Source organism: Sorex fumeus, unplaced genomic scaffold (genome assembly GCF_029834395.1).
Source record: "Sorex fumeus unplaced genomic scaffold, SorFum_2.1 ptg000122l, whole genome shotgun sequence".
Lineage (NCBI taxonomy): Eukaryota > Metazoa > Chordata > Mammalia > Eulipotyphla > Soricidae > Sorex > Sorex fumeus.
Window position 1 is genome coordinate 38,613,202 of NW_026606179.1, and position 22,168 is coordinate 38,635,369.

Sequence of the window (22,168 nt, forward strand, 5' to 3'; positions counted from 1 at the left end):
TGCAGCAGACAACATAGGGGTTTGAATCCTGGCATCCCATAAGTGCCCAGAGCCCACCAGGAGAGATTCCTGTGTGAAGAGCCAGGAGTAACCCCTAAGCATTACTGGGGGTGGTTCAAAAGCCAAAATAACAAATAACAACAACATAAGGGCCAGAGAGGTAGTACAGGGAGGTAAGGTACTTCCTCTGCATGTGGCAGACCCTGCTTCAATCCCCAGCCCCCCATATGATCCTCTGAGCACAGCCAGGGGTGACCCCTGAGCAAAGAGTCAGGAATAGTCGCTGACCACTGCTGGCCTGACCTCAAAACACCTCCCCCCTCAGAAAAAGGGAACTTATATCATAGCCTAGTGCCCTTTTATCTGGAGTATACCACATTCAGGGATCAATGCCATGAGTTATGACATCATTGTAAGCCTAAAAACTATCAACACGAAATCCTGTGAAACAACGAATAGCCTATATTTACCAGTTTTAAATCATATTACCATAAACTCAGATTGACCTCACCATGCTCTTTACAATAACAGCAATGCATTTCCACAGTATTTAGCAAACAAGAGGGTTTACTTGCTACCCAAAAAAACTGGGCAACAAATGGCCACTTCTGTGGCAAGCTGCTCCTGAGCACTAACCGACATGCACGCCTTGCTCTGGAGGGAAGGACGGGCCCCAACAGCTGACCAAAAACTAAAGTGTGCAGCATGTCACATTTTAGCACCTCCATACACAAGTTGGATCAGTATACTTTCCCTTTCTAAGGAAAAAGTTATCTCTAAAAATAGATATCAGATTTTCTTAGCTTTTTTATGCTGTTAATTATGTAACAGATTTACCCCAAATTTTGAAAACACAGGTCGTCATATTTGACTAGTTCCCAAAATTTAACTATTTCCCAAGTGTGGAAGTTTCTAATTATCAAATCAATCATAATAAAAAAATGTATATTCTACCAGAAAATGGTGGATTTTTATGCCCTTCCTAGTTCTTAATAACTACAGTTCTATTAAAAAATTTAATACCTATACCAGAGAGAGGACCAAGTTCTGAGAAGGTGGAATGAACCTAAGAGTGTGTTTTGTTTTGGTTTGTTTGGGGGACACACCCAGAGATGCTCAGCACTTACACCTCGCTCTGTGCTCAGGGATCACTCCTGGCAGGCTTGGGGAACCAGAAGGGGTCCAGGGGATTAAACCCAGTCGGCCGCATGCAAGGCAGCACGCTACCTGCTGTATATGGCCTTGGCCTCAGTTTTCATTTGTCTGCTTTAAGGAACTACATTTGGAGGGAAGTGGGGGGTGTTGTCACACCAGGTGATGCTCAGAAATTATTTCTGGCAGTGCTTAGGGGACCATATGGGATATCGGGGAGCAAACTGAGTTGGCTATGTGCAATACTAACACGCTCCCAGCTGTACTATCATTCCGGCCCTTAGAGCTACATTTTTAATTTAATTTTTAATTCATTTCAATTTATTGATTTGGTTTGGGGTCACACTAGACTGTACTTAAGAGCTACTCCTGGCTCTGTGCTCAACGGTCACTCCTGGCAATGCTAGGGGCTGATATATGTCCTAGGGACTGAGCTGGGGTTGGCCACATGCAAGGCAAGTGGCTTTACTCCTGTACTTGAATTCTAGCTCAAGAGTTCTAGGAAAATTACAAGGCAATGGCCACAAAGCAAAGAAAACTGGAAAGGAAAGACAGGAATCAGTTTATCACCATCCGGCAGTCTAGCACCGACAGACAAGACAGACGGAAAACTGTCTCCAAGGAGACCGTTTCTAAGAACACAATCCTGACTTGTGAGGAAAAAAAATTTTTTTATTTGAACTTAAAAAGGAAAGAAAGTAAAAAGTTTTATTTTGAAGTTAGAGCTGAATAACCTCGTTGTGCCCATGATTCTAGTTTTCCGTCTGCTTTGAAGATTAGGGGAAAAGTGATATCCACCATTCATTATTAGCTTTTATTCCACCACCATCCCTTTCCTTTTTGCAGTGCCTGGAATTTAAACCCAAGGCCTCACACATGTGAGGTATGTACTTGCTCTCTCCCTGAGACAGGCTCATCCTGGCCCCAAATCTCTATTTTTAATAGCCCCTCCCTAGGCTCAGCCCTACTGAATGGATTCTCATGCCTGTAAGGGAGAGACTTCATAAAGTCTCTTCCTGGAAATGTTCTCCTAAACTCAGCTTATAAGACCAAGACACTCAGGCTGTGGTGTTGACAACTACAGCAAGACCACGTGACAAGGTCATGAAGTTAAATCTGAACACACAGTACAAGAAATTCACATCATCATGTTACTATTCTGAATCATAATACTGATATATCCCAGACATTTACTAATTTGAATTACACATAAAAATCTGCACTTTTAACTCACCTTCCCGTTGGACCAACCCGTTATCAGTTCACATACACCATCAGAATCAAGGTCAAAGGCATGAATGCTCACAGCATGATTTTTGGACTGGAAATGAATTCCAACAATTAATACAGAGGTCTCCAGTAAGAGTGAAATCCCCGAATATCCCGAATATCAGAGAATGACTTATACTAACTTTAATTCTCCAGTATCGGGCTGCTTTGTCATAAACTCCAACTGTGCCATTGGAAAGGGCATAAGCAAATCGACTGCCATACATGGGGCAAAGAGTGGTGATTATCTGCAAAAAAAAAAAAAAGTAAAAAAAAAATATTTCTCATTAGTGCTCAACTACATGCCTTACTAGAAGTGTGTTACAATTAGATTTAAGGGGCCAGATAGTACAATGTGCTGAGTGCAAGGTTTTTGGTCTCTGTTTTGCATTTTTGGATCACATCTGGTGGTGCTCAGGGCTACTCCTGGCTCTGCACTCAGGAATTACTCCTGGTGGTGCTCAGAAGACCATATGGGATGCCAGGGATAGAAGCTGGGTTGGCTGCATGCAGGGCAAGCTCCAGCCCCTAAGTACAGGTTTTGAATATTGGAGGCCTCGGGTATGATTCCAGCACTTCACTGTCCCCTGGGCACCACTGAGAGTAACCCCCAACACTGCCAGGTATGGCCCCAAAGCTCAAATATAATTTAATTAGATTTAAATGCATTTCCCATCCATTAGCAGGGAATACACTCTTCCCTGAGATTCATTTAGTTCAGTGTTGGGTTATCAGAATTTTGCTTTGGGGTCATACCAGTCAGTGTTCAAGGGTCACTCTCGGATCTGTGCTTAGGAATCACTCCTGGCGTTTGCAGGGGAGTCATATGAGGTGCTGGGGATTGACTCTGAGTTCTGCTGCCTGCCAGGCAAACACCCTACCTCCACACGATCTCTCTGGCCCGAGGTAATCAGAACTGAACTCACAAGCTAGCCACTTTTACTCGAGTTTATGTAACAAGTCCCAGAAAATTATTCTGAAAGAACACAGTGGAGTCAAAGAGACTGTACAGCAGGCCAGGTGCTTGCCTTGCATGTGCTGAACCAGGTTTGATACCTGGCCCCACATATGCACATATACCACATACAGTCCCCCAAGGAGTGCCAGGAGTGATTCCTGAGCACAGAGCCAAGAGTACAAAACAGTCTGAGGGAATAAGGAGGAAACTAAAGGACTAAGGAGGCAGCGCAAAGAGCCGGGGCGTGTGGGGTAGCTTGCACAGGGCTGGGGCTAGGCCTCCAGGGGCAGCCTTGGTGGCCCCCTGCGCTACTGCGGCAGGCACTGACCCTCAGAAGACAGGAGAGAATCAAGCTGCATACGTAAAACTGAGACTAGGTACACAGGTTTAGTTTGGTTTGGTTTTTGGGGAGATCACACCAGAGGTAGTTGGCAGAAACCACTGGTTCTGTGCTCATGGCTCCCAGAAGTGCTCAGCGGACCACGTGACACAAAAAACTGAATCAGAGTCAGATGCAAGGCCAGTGCCTTAACTCCTCTACTATCTCGCAGGTCCTAGAATATGTATAAAGATGCTATAGACACCAACTCAAAATATTTTAAAGATTATTTCACTTTCTTAATTTATAACATCCCACAATCAAAATCTTAAAAAGACTGACAGTACACAATGGAGAATCTTATGTGCATACTTTTCTCTGACATAATTTATCTACTCGAGAGAGATGAAATATATATATATATATATACACACACACAGAGAGAGAGAGAGATTTTTGGGACACACCTACCTGTGCTCAGGGTATACTCCTGGCTCTGCTTTCAGGGATTACTCTTGGCAGTGCTTGGGGACCATATGGGTTGCAAGGGATTGAACCCAGGTCAGCTGTGTATAAGGGAAGTTCCCTACCCACTGTACTATCACACTGGGCAAGAGATGAAAAATATAAAAAAAATTTTTTTTAGCTTTTGGGGTCACGCACAGCAGTGCTCAGGGGTCACGCCTGGCTCTGCACTCAGGAATTACTCCTGGTGGTTTTCAGGGGACCATACAGGGTGCCGGGAATCAAACCCAGGTTGGCAGCATGCAAGGAAAACACTCTACCCGCTGTACTATCGCTCCGGCCCGAAGATATTTTTGAGAAGAAAACATAATCCTTTGAAAAGTAAAAATCCAAACACATGGGTTATATATGTATATAATATACAGAATACATATATTACACAAAGTTACAAACCGAAACTGAAGAATATCTATGGTCTCGCAGATTTGCTTTCTAATTCTGAGTCTAATGCAAGAGATATTAAGAAATAAACTGTATAAAGCAGAGAATCGTTACATAATTTCCTTGACACTCACATCTTTTCTACAAAACCACCCACTCCACTTAACATGGAATACAAAGTACTGTGTAGGATTTAGAATTACTTAGCTCAAGGCATTCTTTCAGCACCACAGAGCACTGTTCAGCTGCCAAATAAATTATGCTTTTAGAGATCTGGGAATAGACGGTTGAGCTGGAACCCAGGTCAAACTAGAGGACAGGAAATTGGCCATGAAATGAATAAGGTTGTAAAGCAACATCTGCATAAACTTAGCCCCAGATTCCCTGGTCCCTCAGTCCTGCCATAATTCACTGGTCTGGCTCAGTCAAGCCCTTCACAGTCTAGTCCACGCTCAGACCTGCTCTGTAATACACATGAAACAGAAGGCTCTGCATAAACCAACACTTCAACACTGCTGCACACACCTCATCCCTCACTCGCCTTTGTCCACAACAATTTTATATGAAGAATATGTAACGACTAACGACCATTAGAAAGCGTAGCAGTGCAGTGTAAACTTTGTGACTCTTGCTGTAAAGGTAAATTAATCTTGAGTGTTGTTAAGACTTTGTATATTAATATGCAAAGTTTGTGTTTTGGTCTCTTTTTGTGTCAGGGGAACAGAAGTCTGAGTTTCCTATATAGCTTTTGTGGATGATAAGAAGGACAATAGTTGGGTGACTCTGGAAGCCAGTGCCCTCAAGTCTTCTGATATGGAAAACAGGGCCCAGGAGCACTGGCCAATGGTTGGAAGCTTGCCACTTCCAATCACTGGCCAGTGTGGGGGGTCAGGGAAGAGGGGATGAGACGAAGGGCAGTTACATAAGAGAAGGGATCACTATGACAATAATAGTTGGAAATGATCATTTTGGACAGAAACTGAGTGTTGAAAGTAGTAAAGATAGTAAAGTAATACATGATAACCTTTCAGTATCTGTATTACAAATCAAAAGGGAGAGAAAGAGAGAGAGAGAGAGAGAGAGAGAAATGTGGGGGAGGGAAGTGGGGGGGCAGGAGGGAAACTGGGGACATCAGTGGTGGGAAATGTACACTGGTGAAGAGACAGATGTTGAAACATTATATAACTAAAACCCAATCATGAACAACCTTGAACTGTGCATCTCACTGTGATTCAATTAAAAAGAAAAGAAATTTTGGAAACAAGTATAATCAAAACTGGGGAAAAATAAAACTTTTCTGATATGGCCATCCAAATACTAACTGACTGAATTTTGCAGAATTTATCATCTGATCTGAAACACCTGATCTTTGCTTTTCTGTCCATTTACACTGTTCAGCAGTTTCTTTATTCTCTTCTTCCTTAATTCAAAATATCCTAATTCTTTTGTTTGTTCTTCTTAGACTAATCCTAGAAAATCATCATCAAAAATCCTAAAAATGTCAGAACTACCCAGAATAAAGCGATCTTTGCATATTACACACGGAACTTTAAACTCTGTAAGGAATATCTTAGGTGAGTTACATGAGTAACTGCATGAACAATCTAAGTGCAAAGAAAACTAAGCATTTCTTTAACACCTAGCTGTTAATATTACATAGAGAAATGTACCTTGAGAGTAATCAATTTGAATTAAGAGACTTAATTTTATTTAAGTTGCCTGCCGGAGGCCTGGGCTCAATACTCCGTACTACATGGCCCTCTCCTAGCACCAAAAGTAACTCCTGAGAACCACCAGGAGTGGCCCTAAAACCAAAAATAAAATCATTTATGGGGGCTGGGGAGATAGCTCAAAGGGCCAGAGTATATACTTTGTATGCAGGAGAACTGGATTTGGTCCAGGGATCACAGGGTCACTTCCTGGCACAACCCAAAGCAACACAGGGCATGGTCTCAAAACAAAACAGAACTTCACTTAGGCACATCACTAGTGCAACTTAAAGTAGATACAGGTCAGAGAGTGCATAGGCCTTGCACTCAGATGACCCACGTTAGATCCCGGGCATCCCTTATGGTCCCCAGAGGCCTGCCAGGAGTGATCCCTGAGTGCAGAGTCAGGAGTGAGCCCTGAGCACAATCAGGTGTGGCCCCAAAACAAAACATACAACTACAACAATAAATATACATGTAAACTTATGTCTATATATACACACACATATACATAAAAATAGTGAAGATAAAGACACAAATTCAAAGCCTGGCCAACCTTGTGCAAGTAACAAAAACAACAACAAAAAACATCAGTTTCCTCATCTGTACAGTTAAAATAAAATGATACTAACAGGTTTAAGTCGCTGTAAGGGTTAAATCAGCTAAATCAGTATAGCACTTCCTTAGAACTGTGGCGGGCATATAATATCTGCATGATAAATAGTTGCCACCAGTAATAATAAAGAGTAGTAGTAATAAGTAATAACTCATTAAAATCATGTGCTTGACTACCCTCAATTCTTCTTTATTTCATCAGTCATTTCAAAACACAGAAATTTAAAATGCTTCTTTCGGGACCAAAGCAATAGTACAGTGGGTAGGGCATTTGCCTTGCACACAACCAACCTAGGTTCAATCCCACACAGTCCCCTGAGCACCACTAGGAGTAACTGCTAAATGCAGACCCTGGAGGAATCCCTGAGCATAGCTGGGTGTGGCCCAAAACCAAAATAAAACAAAGCAAAATGCTTTCTCTGTGGTTTATCCCCATTTCCATCTAAAACTCTCTGGCTCTCAGATGTCCCATCACTCATCTTGTGTTGAGTGTCTGTGCTGATCTCGTTCCAGATCACCAGAATTCTGAGGTGCCACTTCTTACCTCTGTTTCTGACATTTCTGCTACAAGTTCATCTTCTTTAAAAACTCGGATGTCAAAATCCTCAGATCCAACAAGAAGCTGAATAGGGGAAATCAGGCATATTTAATTCAGTAAGTGAACGCAGCATAATTTACACACACACACACACACACATACACACACAAACACACACACACACCCTTTAGCACAGAGCCAGGAGAAAGCCTTGAGCACTGATGGGTATAACCCAAAAATAACAAACAAGGGGCTGGAGAGATAGCACAGCAGGTAGGGCATTTGCCTTGCACGCGGCCGACCCGGGTTCAATTCCCAGCATCCCATATGGTCTCCTGAGCACCACCAGGAGTAACTCCTGAGTGCAGAGCCGGAGTAACCCCTGTGCATCGCCAGCTGTGACCCAAAAAGCAAAAAAAAATAAAAAATAAAAATAAAAAAAAGGCATAATATGTTCTATGTTGCTACTGCCACAGCAGAGTTCTAATTCCCCAAAAATCAAATGCTTGGGGAGGTTCCCTCTTGTCAACAGACTCAGTGAGAAATGGGGCCCCCACAGACTTCATTCTTCCCTGAGGGCCACATTCCTACCAGCCTGGATTCTATCACTAAAGATGTTCCCTGCAGATACAAATGCAGTTCAAAAGATTTTGAAAGGTTAGCATCAATCTTTAAAACTTTCAGATTCCAGAAAAAAAGTGGTCCAAACTGAAAACTACTTAATGCGATGGTTTCAAAGCATCAGAAGCAAGAAGTTTCAAGATCAGGAATTAACGGTAGCCCCATCCCTCAACTGCACTGCCCTCTCTCCTCATCCTGTCTTTAAAATATCATGTTCTTGACATCAACATTAGACAAACACAAGTCAATTTTTATGTAAAAAGGAAGAAAAAAAAAGCGATAGTAGAGTGGGGAGGGCATTGGCCTTGCACACAGGAGACCTGGATTCAATCCCCAGCATCCCATTTGATCCCCCAAGCACCAACAGGAGTAATTCCTGAGTGCAGAGCCAGGAGAAAGCCCTGAGCATGACCAGGTGGGGCACAGAAACCAAAAAGGGGGAAAAAAAAAAGAGGAAAATGAGGCTAATTAGTTCATCTTTTAGCAAGAGAGTACCAAAATCAACCATGAAAGCTAACAAAGTGCCACACTTTGAACACTGAAGTCACTGTCATGGGAAAACTTATTCAGCTAAACGCTGTTTCTCCTCCCCCACAGACCTCTTTCTTCCCATCACCGTCAAAGTCACACAAGGCCAAGGAATGTACATTATCGCCGGTAACCTGAAGATAAAACCAAAAGTCATTAATATGCCATCCTTTTAATCCAAATATATCATCCACTTAAACAAGAAGGTTCTACAAATTACCAATGGGCATTATTCAGATCCATCAGATCCTTTATATATAATATGCAAAATTACTGTGCTCTATTTTGCTTTTATTACTCTATATCATGGTTAAAAGCAGGCAAACAAATAATTTAACATTAAAAGTCAAAACATGTGGGGATGGGGACATGGCTCATACATGTGCCTCACCCAAGCACCACAAAATAAACAAATGTAAAAAAATAAATGTAAAAGTAACCAAGAGTGGCTTGCTCTTCTTACCGTCCAAAATAGATCATTTCCTTCAGCATCAAAGCCCTGCAGGGCGCAATTTCCACCAATAATTGCAAGGGGCGGGGAAATGTCTCCCAGTGTTCCCAGTACAACTGCATTGGCCCCATCTGCTACCTAAGCAGGAAGAACAAGATGGAACATCTCAGACACAGAGATTCACAGGCACACTCTGACATTCATCTGGAACTCCGTCAGCCTTTGTAAGGAGCTACCTGGTCCCCTGTGTGGGAAGCAGGTCGGGTGGTCATCCAGAGCTTCTGCAAAGACGTGCACAGAACCATCAGGACCCCTGGATGGGCTCCAGTGTTTATCACTCAGACCTCTTATTACTAATTTTTTGAAATGATAAGTTACTGAAAATTACAGAGAATAAGAAAACAAAATATCTAGAGACCCACCATCCACAATTAGGACATGCTCGAACTTCTTGAAAAAGTACTTAAACATAACTTAGTTTATTTTTGGAAGAATATTTAAGGACATCTTTGGAGACAATAATTTTTTTTTTCTTTCTGGGTCCCACCTGGCGATGCTCAGGAGTTACTCCTGGCTCTGCACTCAGGAACTACTCTTGGTGGTGCTTGGAGGACCATTTGAAATACCGGGAGTTGAACCTGGGTTGGCCTCACGCAAGGTAAACACCCTCCCTGCTGTACTACCGCTCCAACCCAATAATTGTTTTATATAGGAAAAGAGTTCTTATATCACTTGATCACTTAACATCCCGTTACTCATCGATTTGCTCAAGTGGGCGCCAGTAACGTCTCCATTAATCCCTGTTATGTGCTAGTGTACCCCAATGACATCTGCTCGTTCTACAAACATGAACATGAACAGCCTTCATTCAGGGTCTTGATGAAGAAGTCTGACCATCTCGTAGGTGGGCAGCCACGCGATCTTTTGACATCCCGTGGAATCCAGTAGGTAATGGCTCTAGTCCAGCGGTTGTCTCCAAATCTCATTACGTGTCCAGCACATCTGATTTTCGACACCTTGGCAAATGAGACAGCGTCCCTGATTCTTGATCGTCAAAGGAGGTCGGAACTCCGGATTCTTTCTCTCATTTGAATAAAGCGTGATACTCCAAGCATAGCTCTTTCAATTCCTCTTTGAGAGACCCAAATAGCGTTCTCATCCTGTTTTCGTGGGGCCCAGGTCTCTGAGGCGTATGTTAATGCAGGAAGAACAGTGGAATCAAAGAGATGTTCCCAGAGCCGGAGGTTCTTTGTCCTCTTAGCTATTTCTTTGACACTCATGAAGGTATTCCAAGTCGCTCTATTCCTCCTGCACAACTCAGGTGCTAGGTCATTCATCATGTTGACTTCTCAACCTAGGTATACATAACTGTTGCATTCAGAGATGTTCGTTTTGTTGAGAGCGAATGGGGAATCAGGAACGAGGCTGTTTCTCATAAACATTGTCTTTGTGAGGTTCAGCTGGAGTCCAACCTTTCTATACTCATGGTTGAAGTCAGCCAGCATTTGTGTTGCTTGGCTAATGTTTGGTGTTATTAGAACAATGTCATCAGCAAAGAGGAGGTGGTGTAGTTGCCAACCATCTATCTTCACTTCCATTCCTTCCCATTCCAGTCGTTGTATGACATTCTCAAGGGTGACACTGAAGAGTTTCAGTGAAATGGTATCACCCTGCCAAACCCCTCTCTTGACATGAATGATCACTTCCTTGTGAGATCCTGGTAGTGAATCCATAATAAAGCTCACAGAGGATCCTAATGTACTGAGTTTGAATGCCCTGTTTGGCTAGGGCTTTCATGACCACTTCAGTATCAACAGAATCAAAGGCCTTCTATAAACCAATGAACGTTAGACAGAGTGGCATCTTGAACTCCCGAGAAACCTCAATGACCTTGGTTACCATGTGGATATGGTCGATCGTGCTGAATCCTTTTCGGAACCCGGCTTGCTCATATGTGTAGGATAACATTGGCTTGCCCTTTCTCTTTGCCACAGGTTCTCTTTGCCACAGGTTCTCTTTGCTTTAGGTTTATTGGGTTACACTCATCACAGAGCTCCTGAGTCACTCCCATTCCTCTGTTTATCTGTTGTCCTTCATCTAGTATTCTGCCAATCCTATTCAGGATGACTCGAGTGAACAGCTTGTAGACGACAGACAACAGGCAAATAGGGCGATAGTTGACAATGTTGTGGATGTCTCCCTTCTTGTACAGTAGTATAGTCCTGCTGGTTTTTCCATCCCAGTGGAACCTTGCATTCAGACTGGTAGCATGTGAAGAGCCGAGCCAGTGTATTGATGAGTACTGATGGCAGGTTCTTCAGGTGTTTGGGTCTGACCTTGTCTGGGCCGGGTGCTATTCACTTCTTTACCGATGAAATGGCGTGTCGGATTTCCAAAGGGAGAACGTTGGGAACGACATATCCATCCTGCAGAATTTGGTATGTGGGCAGGTGGACGTGGCTATTAAAGAGATCCAAGTAGAAGTCATAGATAATCTTCTCCATTGCCCTTCTGAAAGATGTGATAGATCCATCAGGACATCGAAGGGTAGTCATCTTGGTCTTGTAGTTGGTGAAGAACAGTCAGGCGTTGCGAATGCTTTTCCCGGCTTTTGCTGCATCTGCCAGCACTGCTGCTCTTCTCTCTCTGAGGTCTTCCTTTATCGCTTCTCTGCACTTCTTTGCAAGCTCGGACATTCGCTTGCGGTTGCCTGAGGCTTGCGCCAAGCCACGTTGGAGAATGAGCTCGAGAGTTTTCGAAGACAAGCATCTTTTTGTGGCTATCTCTCTCGGCATTCTTCGCACAATCATGGAGGTGCTGAACCAGTCGATCGTATTCCTCGTCAATGTTGTCAACGACGGCATCTTCCCATGTTGCAGCAATAGTGCCAAAGAGCTCCCAGTTAGTGGTCGTTCTGGGAGTTCTCTTCTTAAACTTTGCAGCCCTTTCTCCCCGCTCCGTGAGGTAGAATTTTGCATGAAAGAGACAGTGGTCCGATCCCATTTGGGATTTTGGGACAACAGTGACATCGGTCAGGCAAAACTGTCGACTGAATATGATGTGGTCAATTTCATTGTGGAACCGTCCACCAGGAGACTCCCATGTCCAACGTTTAGATTCAGCCTTCTGGAATTGTGAGTTACCATGGATGGTCTTGGTCGACATGATGAACTCAGACAGTCTCTCACCCTGTTCATTCCATTCTAGGCCATGGGTCCCGATGGAACGGAACCCATATATTTTATATAATCTTTATAACATAGAAACATTTTAATTGAAAAATATAGAAAAAATATTTAAATGGCTGACTATAAAGAAAAGACTTAGTTGAAATGACTCATCAAAAATTGAAGTAGGTTGGGGCCAGAGAGATAGTACAGCAGGGAAGGTATTTGCCTTGTTGCACACAGCTGACCTTGGTTCAATCCCTGCCTTCTCATATACCCCCTGAGTCCCACCAGGAGTAATGCCTGAGAACTGTTGGGTGTGGCACAAAAAGCAAACAAAAAAAACAATTTCAGTGAACTTGAATTGCAGAGAGAGCTCAGAGAGCTAGTGTACACGTGCCACATGTGAAAGGCCCAGGTGCAATCCCTGCACCCCATGGACCCAAGCACTGCAAGGAAGTAACCTGGGCACACCAAGCAGCCCTGAGTACCACCAGGTGTGATCCAAAAGCAGAAAAAAGAAAAAAAAAACTCAAAGAATGGTAAGCTTAAGGGTTTTATACTTCTCTGTGTGTATCTCACCATGCTCTGTAGCACTGATGTCCTGTTGTTCACCGATTTGCTAGAGCAGGCACCAGTAACATCTCCATCGTGAGACTTGTTGTTACTGTTTTTGGCATATGGAATACACCATGGGTTGCTTGTCAAGCTCTGCCATGCAGGCGGGATACTCTCGGTACCTTGCCAGGCTCTCCGAGAGGGGCGGAGGAATCGAACTTGGGTCGGCCATGTTGGCTGCGTGCAAGGCACACGCCCTACCTGCTGTGCTATAGCTCCAGCCTATATCTTACCATAGTAAGAAGTATTCCAGATGGGTTGAGCAATAGTAGAGTGGGTAGGGTGCTTGCCCGGCACATAGCCGAGCTGGGTCCCACCCCCAGTATCCCATATGGCCCCCCAAGACCCATGAGGAGTGATCCCTGAGCTCAGAGCCAGAAGTACGTCCCAGGTGTGCCTCCACCTGGTTCCCGGAGTACCAAAAGGAGTGATCCCTGAGTACCAGACCAGGAGCAACTCATGAGCACTTCCAAGTATGACCCAAACACAAAACAAACAAAAATTCCCTCTAAAAAAAGTACATTTCAAGATTACTGTAAGAAAATAGCTGGAGAAACTGCCAAGCATTTAGCTTATCAAAATATCAACTACAATATAGAAACTATGATAATAACAAATATGAAACAACATGGAAGTGACTAAACAAATGATAGAATAATATTACAGAACACACAAATATTATAGAACCAGCAAGAATGGAGCATAAGTATGAGCATATGTCATATAAAGATGTTCACAATACACTTCTACATGAGAAGGCCACACCAAATAGCTAGGAAATTAAACAATTCATTAACTGATGAATACATGCACAATACATAAATTATGAAGTAATATCAAATCATAAAGGAAGTACTGGTATTTGCTACATCAAAGATCAACCTTAAAAAATATTCCACCAGGGGCTGGAGCAATAGCACAGCGGGTAGGCCGTTTGCTTGCGCGTGGCCTACCCAGGTTTGATTCCCAGCATCCCATATGGTCCCCCAAGCACAGCCAGGGGTAATTCCTGAGTGCAGATCCAGGAGTAACCCCTGGACATCACTGGGTATAACCCAAAAGGCAAAAAAAAAAAAAAAAAAAAAAAAAAAACCCACTAAATACTCAAGTCACAAGAGACCACATTTATATGATCCTATTCATATGAGATATTCAGAGTTGACAGAAAGTAGATTAATGGCTGGGGGGAAAGGAAAGTAACAAGTATGACCTTTATTTACCTTTTAAAAATAATGAAAACATTTTCACACTGATTTCAATGGTAGCTATATGACTCCCATTGAAGACATGGAACTACTGAATTGTATAGCTTAAAGAGTGAATCACATAATAACTGAATTATACCAAATAAAGCAATTTTGAAAGTAAAAGGCTACATTTACAATGATCCCATTTTGTAAAAAATAAAATTTATGTATTTATTAAATAGCTCTGGATAAATCAAGATTAAAGTATTATTTCTAGGTGAAGAAATTAGAAAGAATTCTTTTTGCTTGCTTCCCTATTATTCCTATTTGTAAATTTGAATTCCTTGACTATCCAAGCTGCAGCAGCCTGCAGAGGGCAGGCTCCAAGTGTTTCTCCTACAAAGCACTGTACTCAACATTAAAGCAACGCCACCCAGAGACAGGTTTGTTGGTTTCCTGGCTTTGGGCGAATTCTCAATAGATCTGGAGAGGTGGCAACATCACAGACACGTTCCCTAATGTCAAGTGTGTGAAGCAGATGCAAATGGAACATCTCCACGTTGTTTACACTGCAACAGCTATTTCATCAACGAACCAAAATAAACATCTCAGCTGTTCTCAGTAATGAGAACTCAATGTTAAGAAAGGAGAATACTTGCCTCTCGGTAGAACAGATCTGAGTTATTGTAGACATCATAAGCCAAAAGATTAGTCTGTGTCCCCACCACAAGAGCATCATAGCCAAGATCAGGGATCAGGACTCCTGCAGCCAGGCAGCTGACAGCCTGGTTAATGTTCAGAAGCGAAACGTCCGACTCCAGGGGGCTCTGGAAGACCCGGGATGCACTGAAATGCTGGCTTCGTGTATGAGGATTATGAATAAAAACCTAAAGCAGAAACAGTTTATTCAAGTACCTTATAATACCAAATGTAATGGATTGTTGTTTTATTGTTATTATTATTATTATTATTACAGTGATTATTATTTATTTATTTATTTTTTGCTTTTTGGGTCACACCCGGCAATCCTCAGGGGCTATTACTGGCTCTGCACTCAGGAATTACTCCTGGCCGTGCTTGGGGGACCATATGGGATGCTGGGAATCGAACCTGGGTCAGGCTGCATGCAAGGCAAACGCCCTACTTGCTGTGCTATCACTCCAGCCCCTGGATTGTTATTTTTTCAAATTGGATTATGAACAGGTATCAGCACTAAGAAGGCACTTTAATCACCTACAAAACTCAAAACACACTGACACACAGTTCTGGGATGGCCAGCCTTCAGTCACTATGAACATCCAGTGGTTCTTGGTCTCGTAAAGTGCAGACAGCGGACAAGATCTAGTTGTGGCTTAGAGGATCATTTAGCAGCTGCCCACTGTGGAAATCAAAAGCCTCAAACAGATCAGCCTTTTCCTGATTAACCTTTAGGAAGCTGCTACAACATGATTGCTACAAACCAAGAAGATCACAGAAAATAATAGAGCCTTGGACCAGAGAGATAGTATAGCAGGGAGGGCGCGTGCCCTACATGCACCGGGGTCTGATCCTCTGGTACCACATACGGTCCCCTGAGTCCCACCAGAAATAACCCCTGGGTGCAGAGTCAGGAGTAAGCCCTGAGTACCATCGAATATGGTGCCTGCCCTCCACCACCAAAAATGAACTGTGCCTTTCCTTTAGTATCTTTTATCCAAACACCTGAAAAAATGTTTTAAAAAATTTAACTTTGTAATCCATGGCACTCTAGTTTTTCAAATTAAAACTGGTGGTTTTGAAGTTGGTTGTTACAAACTGACTCATACACATGGAGCTCCTTGCTTTCATGGGTAAGTCCGTGATTTCTCAACCTTTTTCTAACAACCGTGGCTACTTAAGACACTGTTTCCCCTCTGTGGGTCCCAGTTTCAGGCTTTGCCCCCCATTTTTGTGATTTTTCCCCACCCCCTTGGAATATCTTGGGGGCTCACCAGGGACCACATGGCTCTTGTCTGGGAAACCAACACAGGTCTAGACGGGGGGGATCCCCAAGCCTCTTCCTCTCATCACTCCTTTAGAAACAACACGGGCAGAGCTGCCAGAAGCACCTCAGGGTCACTCCACGGTGGACTGTGAACAATTTTGGGTCCAGAAACCTTTCACTGTTCCCAGATTTTTCACCACCCCCATATTCAGTTATAAGTTTAAGACCCCAGAGTCTAGACTACTAAGAGAGAATGAATGATGAGCCCAAAAGTAACTGGTAGTTTCAAGGATCACAATCACCTATATATCTGCACATTCAATTTCCTTGGGCTTTGGCTATTGAAAAATAATAATAATAAGGTTTGGACTTGAACATTAATTCTCAAGAGGGGTAATACTGCTCTCAAAAGGGACAACTAAGTTTGGGGAGGGGGGCCTTATTAGAATGGTTAGTGGTCATCAGTAGCTTGCCGGGCTCAGAAATCATAGTACCAAAAAAAAAGATATAACTGTTATTAAAATTTCATTAGGGAAAATTTCACTGTCCAAAAAAGAGCTTCATGGAAGGAAGGAGAAACAGGAAAATTCAAAAGAATTGGTTAAGACTAGATAAGAGAGGGGTTGGAGCAGTAAGTACAGTGGGTAGGGCATTTAGCCTTGCAAATGGCTGGCCTGGGTTCAATTCCCAGCATCCCATAAGGTCCCCCAAGCACCACCATCAGTAATTCCTTCATGCAGAGCCAGGAGAAAACCTTGAACATCGCTAGCTGTGGCACCAAAACAAAAAAAGCAAACAAAAAAAGACTGGACTAGAGAGCTCTTGTAAACTAGCAATCCCTTCTAATTATAAAACTCACTCATCTAAGTATTAGATCCTTTGGTATACAGGGAATAAAAAAAAAAAAAAGCTAATGGTAGGAGGCACCCAAGCAGTGCTCAAGGGACTCGGGGGTTACTCCCAGCAATACCTGGCCTCAAGGTTTGATGCTTAGGCTCAGGGGTACTAAGGCTGCCCAATAGTGCTGAGAGCCCGTAGGGCTACAACTGGTGCTGCTGAGGGCAGGGGCATGCAGTGCTGTGGACACAACTCCTGCTCCCATGTGCCGCCCTCTGAATCTGCTTCCCAGGTCCCAGGGTTAAATCATTTAAACACAGTAAAATGTTCAATAAAACAACAACAAAAAAATGTTCAAAGGAACTGATTAGAAACTGTACCATAGCACAACACAACATGCTTCTAGAAAAATTACTGCATTTAACCCTCACGACCCCTAATCTACTGAGGCGCACAATGAGTCTTGAGGCTGCGAGTGGTAAAACTGAGACATAAAGACAGGTGTCTGGTTCCAGACCTGAGCTTGAGCTTTTATAACGATTCTGGGCAGGAGAAATCTAATGGAGTAATCTAGTAGGTATGCTCAGAAAGAACGAGATAGGAAATAATCTCCATACTTCACATTCTTCGTTACGGGTATGAAAATAGGCTGGGGTTTGCTTCCAAGAAGAGGAGTTCCACGAGTCCTCCCAAGCTTCCCTCCTGCTTCTTCCGCATTTAGGGATCACTTCTGGTGGTGCTCAGGGATAACAGGGATTGAACCCGGGTCAGCCCAATGAAAGGCAGCACCCTAACTGCTGTATTCTCCCATCCTAGAAAAAAATCGAGGTTATCCAACAAATAGACCACTTCCAGCATCCTCAAAGGACTGTTGGGTCTAGCGGCCACATCTAGCCAACAGGAGACTGCTGACAGCTGACACTCAATGATGCCCTCAGCTCCATGCTGTCCCCAGAGGACAACACAAACAATTGTCTTCAAAATAGCCTTGGGGCTGGAGCAATAGCACAGCGGATAAGGCATTTGCCTTGCAACCAGCCAACCGGGGTTCGATTCCCAGCATCCCATATGGTCCCCTGAGCACCGCCAGGAGAAATTCCTGAGTGCATGAGCCAGGAGTAGCCCCTGTGCATTGCCGGGTGTGACCCAAAAACCAAAAACAAACAAAAAAAAAATCCTTGCTCTGAATCAGAGAACAGGTATCAGTAAACTAGCTCTCCATTCACAATAGATTCCCACATCACAAGTACTGTTTCTACAAATGAGGGTTCAGTAGATGAGGATGCATTAGCCTCAACTGGAGTCTTGAGCTATTTTTAGAAGGCACCTCCTCAGTGGTGCTGAGAGCCCTGAGGCCCTTCTACCTATGTTGGGCTGAACTGGCCAAGCCTGAGGGTCCAGGGTTCTTCCTGGAAGAGTTGAGGGCCACCAAGGACATCCTGATGGTGCTGAGGAGCAAATTTGGGGCCTCGAGCATACAAGGTATGTGTTCCATCCCTTTGAACTATCTCCCTGGCCCTGGGATGTTTTTAAAAGAGGAAATATTTGTTTACTGTCTTGGATGTTAAGCTATTACCCCATCCCAATATTTTTACATCAAAATAAAGGTACTGGAGTGATAGTACAGCAGGGAGGACGTTCGCTTTGCACGCAGTCAAGCTGAGTTCGATACCCAGCATCCCATGTGGTCCCCCAAGCACCATCAGGAGTAATTCTTGAGTGCAGGAATTACTGAGTGCAGAAAAACTGAGCCAGGAGTAACCCCTGTGCATCGAAAGTGTGGCCCAAAAAGAAAAAAAAAAAGACTTTTTAAATCTTTAAAGATTTAAAACTTTAAATATTTAAAGTCAGAGCTTTAAAGATTTGCTTAAACATCTGAATACATGGTGTCTGGCTACACAGGGTCTCTCTTTATCTTTCCCCTTCTCCCTCCCTCCCATGGGACCAATTCCTGTCACTGCTCGGTTCCCAGAGTACCTAAATACCATATTCCTGCCTTTCTACGTCCCATTCAAAGGAAAGAATTTCAGGGAAAACCAAGTTTGCTTCTTGCTTTACTCCTACACCCATGACCCCGCATCTTACTGCAGTACCTCCCCCAAGCACCTGCCAGAGTTTCATTTCTTTTAAACAGAAATCAAATCCCATCACCGACTTCCTCAAAACCAGTGTCTCAAAACCAATGCCTCAAAACCACAGCCCATAAGGTCATATGATCTAGTCCCCTGGCTACCTCACTCCTAGGCTTCATTCTAGCCTTGTAGCCTCCAGTTTCTGGAACCCACAAAGGCCATCTCTCCTCCACAAGGCCTTTACACAGACTCATCCCTTTGCCCAGAAGCCACCGTATCCCACATTTCCATGGAGCACGCTACATCACTGCTGTCAAACCGTTGATTAATGTGATCTTAACAGAGACTGCTCAGAGAACAGCAATCTCCCATCACCCCAGCTCCTCTAGTCCCAAGCTGTTTGCAAGAGTATGCACGTGCTTTCTGCTCTGTGTCTCCCTATTTTCACATGTGAGATCCAAGGTGAGTCTCATGTGTCACATTCACCCTTGCTCTGTAAGAGCTAACAGCTCACAGCACCCAGGGGCCCTCAATAAAGGAAGTGCTGAACTAGTGTCAACCAAACCTTTTCCGTCCACTAATTTCACTGTAGAGACAGCTACACCAACAAGAATGTGTCATGCAAAGGGCTTTGCTTGGTTTTACCAATCAAAATGAAACATGACTTTTTACGTATGTATCCTAAGGCATGTGATAGCAGAAAACAAGGCAGTGGCAAAACTTCCTTGAAAACTGCAAATCCACGGGGCCAGAGCAATAGTATAATGGGTAAGCCACCTGCCACACACGCGGCAGACCCAGGTTCCATCCAGGGAAACCCATATCAGCACTCCCAGGAGTGATTCTTGAGTGTAGAGTCAGGAGTAACCCCTGATCAAGTGTGGCCCAAATACCAAAACAAACAAAACGATAAATCCTGGAGTAATGGTACAGTAGGGTGTTTACCTTGCATGCAGCCAACCCGGGTTCAACCCCTGGCATCCTACATGGTTCCCCAGAGGCAGGAATAAGTCCTAGCACTGCTGAATGTCCTTCCCCCCCCCCAAAAAAAGCCCTGTGAGTCCTTATATAAATGTTCACTTGTCAAATTCACACTGGACCAAAGAACATACCCTCTAATTCCATTTCCACCACTTTCTAGTCCGGAAGCTTCGAACATTCTTTGAACCTCTAATCAGTCAAGTAGAAGTAATACAAAAGGAAATAATCACAGCTATTACTATTTTCTATTGACCATCAACTGGACACATTAATTTATTTAATTAAGGACCAAGGTCAAGAAACTAGTGGGTACTGGGCCAGGATCCACCCTACCCCACCTTGCAGCTGTGCTTGACTTTGTAGCAAAGATGCTGAGGTAATTAAGGCAAAGACTGGCTTTGAGCCTGTTGGCTTATTGCACGAGTGTCTCTAGCTCACGTATGTGCGCTAGATGGACATGAGAATCCATGCCTCTATCAATACGCAAGGCCTTGATTTGCCTCGTCTGTTGACCGCCTGACTTTCTGGAGGTAGAAACTCCGGAGTGTTCTCTGAATCCCAACAGCACAAAGGCCACGCTCATGCAAAGCCTTGTCATGAATAAATGACTGAATCTCTCCAAGCGCCTTGCATGGTAACCTGGCACATGTTAGCACCTAATAAGTCTTCAGTGAACCAATTAGGAGGGAAGGCATATGCGCACACGGATAAAGTCCAAAAGTGCTGAGTTTAGGAGACTGCATTTTACAACCCCCTCCACTCCCCCGCTACCTTCCACTCCCTCAGGAAAATTGGTGTTGAGAGGCGAGCTGGTGGAAGCCCTGGAATTGCCAATACTGGGCTCCGTTACATTCACCCTTTCAAGAGGCTTCCCCGTCCCGCCCCGCTCTCCCCAACCAAGCGCTCTATCCGTAAAGGGTTTCCACCCATCACTGCGCAGGTCCAGGGGCCAGACTGCTAACCGCTCAGATAAATCGCTCTACCGCGCCGAGCAGCAACCAAACGCTTGGCAGCCTGCCCGTTGCCCGGCAACCATCCCGGCTGGGGGCGGGGCCTCGGCGGAGGGGCGGGGCCGCAGGGACCAGGGCTGGTGCTGGCCCGCCAGGGACCGCGGGGACCCGGGCTTCGGGCCAGTTACCTTGCCCGCCTGGGTGGCGGCCGTCAGGCACGGGTGAGTCCCGTCGTAGCGCCCTACGGCCACCATGCGGGGGTTGATTTTGTGGCGCAGTTTCAGGGTGAACACGGGCAGCAGCATGATGGCGGCGGATCAGGGGAGCAGGGCAGCGACCCAGGACTGCGCCGTGGAGCCGGCCTCACCCCCCGCGGGGAGGGTCTTGCAGACCGGAGCAGCCCGGCGGTAGCTACCTGAGGCCGCGCACCCTCAGAGGCGGGGCCGCGCTGAGCCGCGGGACCCCCCCCGGGGTTTCACTGCGGCTGCGCAGACCCGCCCACCTCTCCTGCGGCTGCGCAGACCCGCCCAGCGCCTCCTGAGGCTGTACGGACCCGCCCGTCTGCGGCTGCGCAGGCCACCCGTCTCCTTCTGCGGCTGCGCAGGCAGCCTGTCTCCCGCGGCTGCGCAGGCCGCCTGTCTCCCGCGGCTGCGCCGCCCTGCGCCGCTCCCCGCTGAGTGAATGAAGAAGCGCCTTTCGTTGCTGTGGTTTCCCGCGCTACTTCCGGCTGCATGCGCACGTTGGCCGGTGGGCGTGGCTCCGCCCGTGCATCCCCAGGCTTCTCTTCCCAGCATCCCTGTGGACTCCCCACGCCCCTCCTAGAGGTCTTGAGGGTCCGCACTCTCCCTTGATTTAGCTGAAATCAGAAAAACCGCAGAATTTCCTGTATTAACTGTCCTTCCTCCTACCTCCTAAATCACACTTTAAACTTACTAAGTACAAAAAAAATGTAATAAACTTATTACAGTAGCTGCATGGCAGAGCCTGGCAAGCTACCTGTGGAGTATTCGATATGCCAAAAACCGTAACAATAACAGGCCTCATTCCTCTGAGCCTGAAAGAGCCTCCAATACGTTGGGAAAGACGAGTAAGGAGAGGCTGCCAAAATCTCAGGGCTGGGATGAATGAGACGTTATTGGTGCCCGCTCGAGTAAATTGATGAACCGGATGACAGTGATATTAAAGTAGCCAACAGTCTCTTGTAAAGTAAAGTAAGTAAAGGCCCTCCCGTTGATCGTCGATTTGCTCGAGCGGGCCCAGTAACGTCTCCATTGGAGACTTTGTTGTTACTGTGTCTGGCATATCGAATACTCTCGGTAGCTTGCCA

The 22,168-nt window shown here is 44.8% G+C and overlaps 1 protein-coding gene across 2 annotated transcripts in view; it reads right to left on the minus strand.

The window, feature by feature from the left end:
- Positions 1 to 21,278, minus strand: part of BBS2 (Bardet-Biedl syndrome 2) — a 37,171-nt gene extending 15,893 nt beyond the window's left edge. The window contains exons 1-7 of one of the 2 annotated variants that reach the window (XM_056136427.1): positions 21,030 to 21,278; positions 14,698 to 14,925; positions 9,079 to 9,204; positions 8,687 to 8,749; positions 7,473 to 7,550; positions 2,565 to 2,669; positions 2,387 to 2,473 (exon numbers count right to left, since the gene is read on the minus strand). In XM_056136427.1, coding sequence (XP_055992402.1) covers positions 2,387 to 2,473; positions 2,565 to 2,669; positions 7,473 to 7,550; positions 8,687 to 8,749; positions 9,079 to 9,204; positions 14,698 to 14,925; positions 21,030 to 21,146 — 804 coding nt within the window. In that variant the 5' untranslated portion in view covers positions 21,147 to 21,278. Of the gene's footprint in view, positions 1 to 2,386; positions 2,474 to 2,564; positions 2,670 to 7,472; positions 7,551 to 8,686; positions 8,750 to 9,078; positions 9,205 to 14,693; positions 14,926 to 21,029 lie in introns of both variants that reach the window. The other variant, XM_056136428.1, reaches the window with a different exon arrangement.
- Between the last annotated feature and the right edge of the window lie 890 nt (positions 21,279 to 22,168).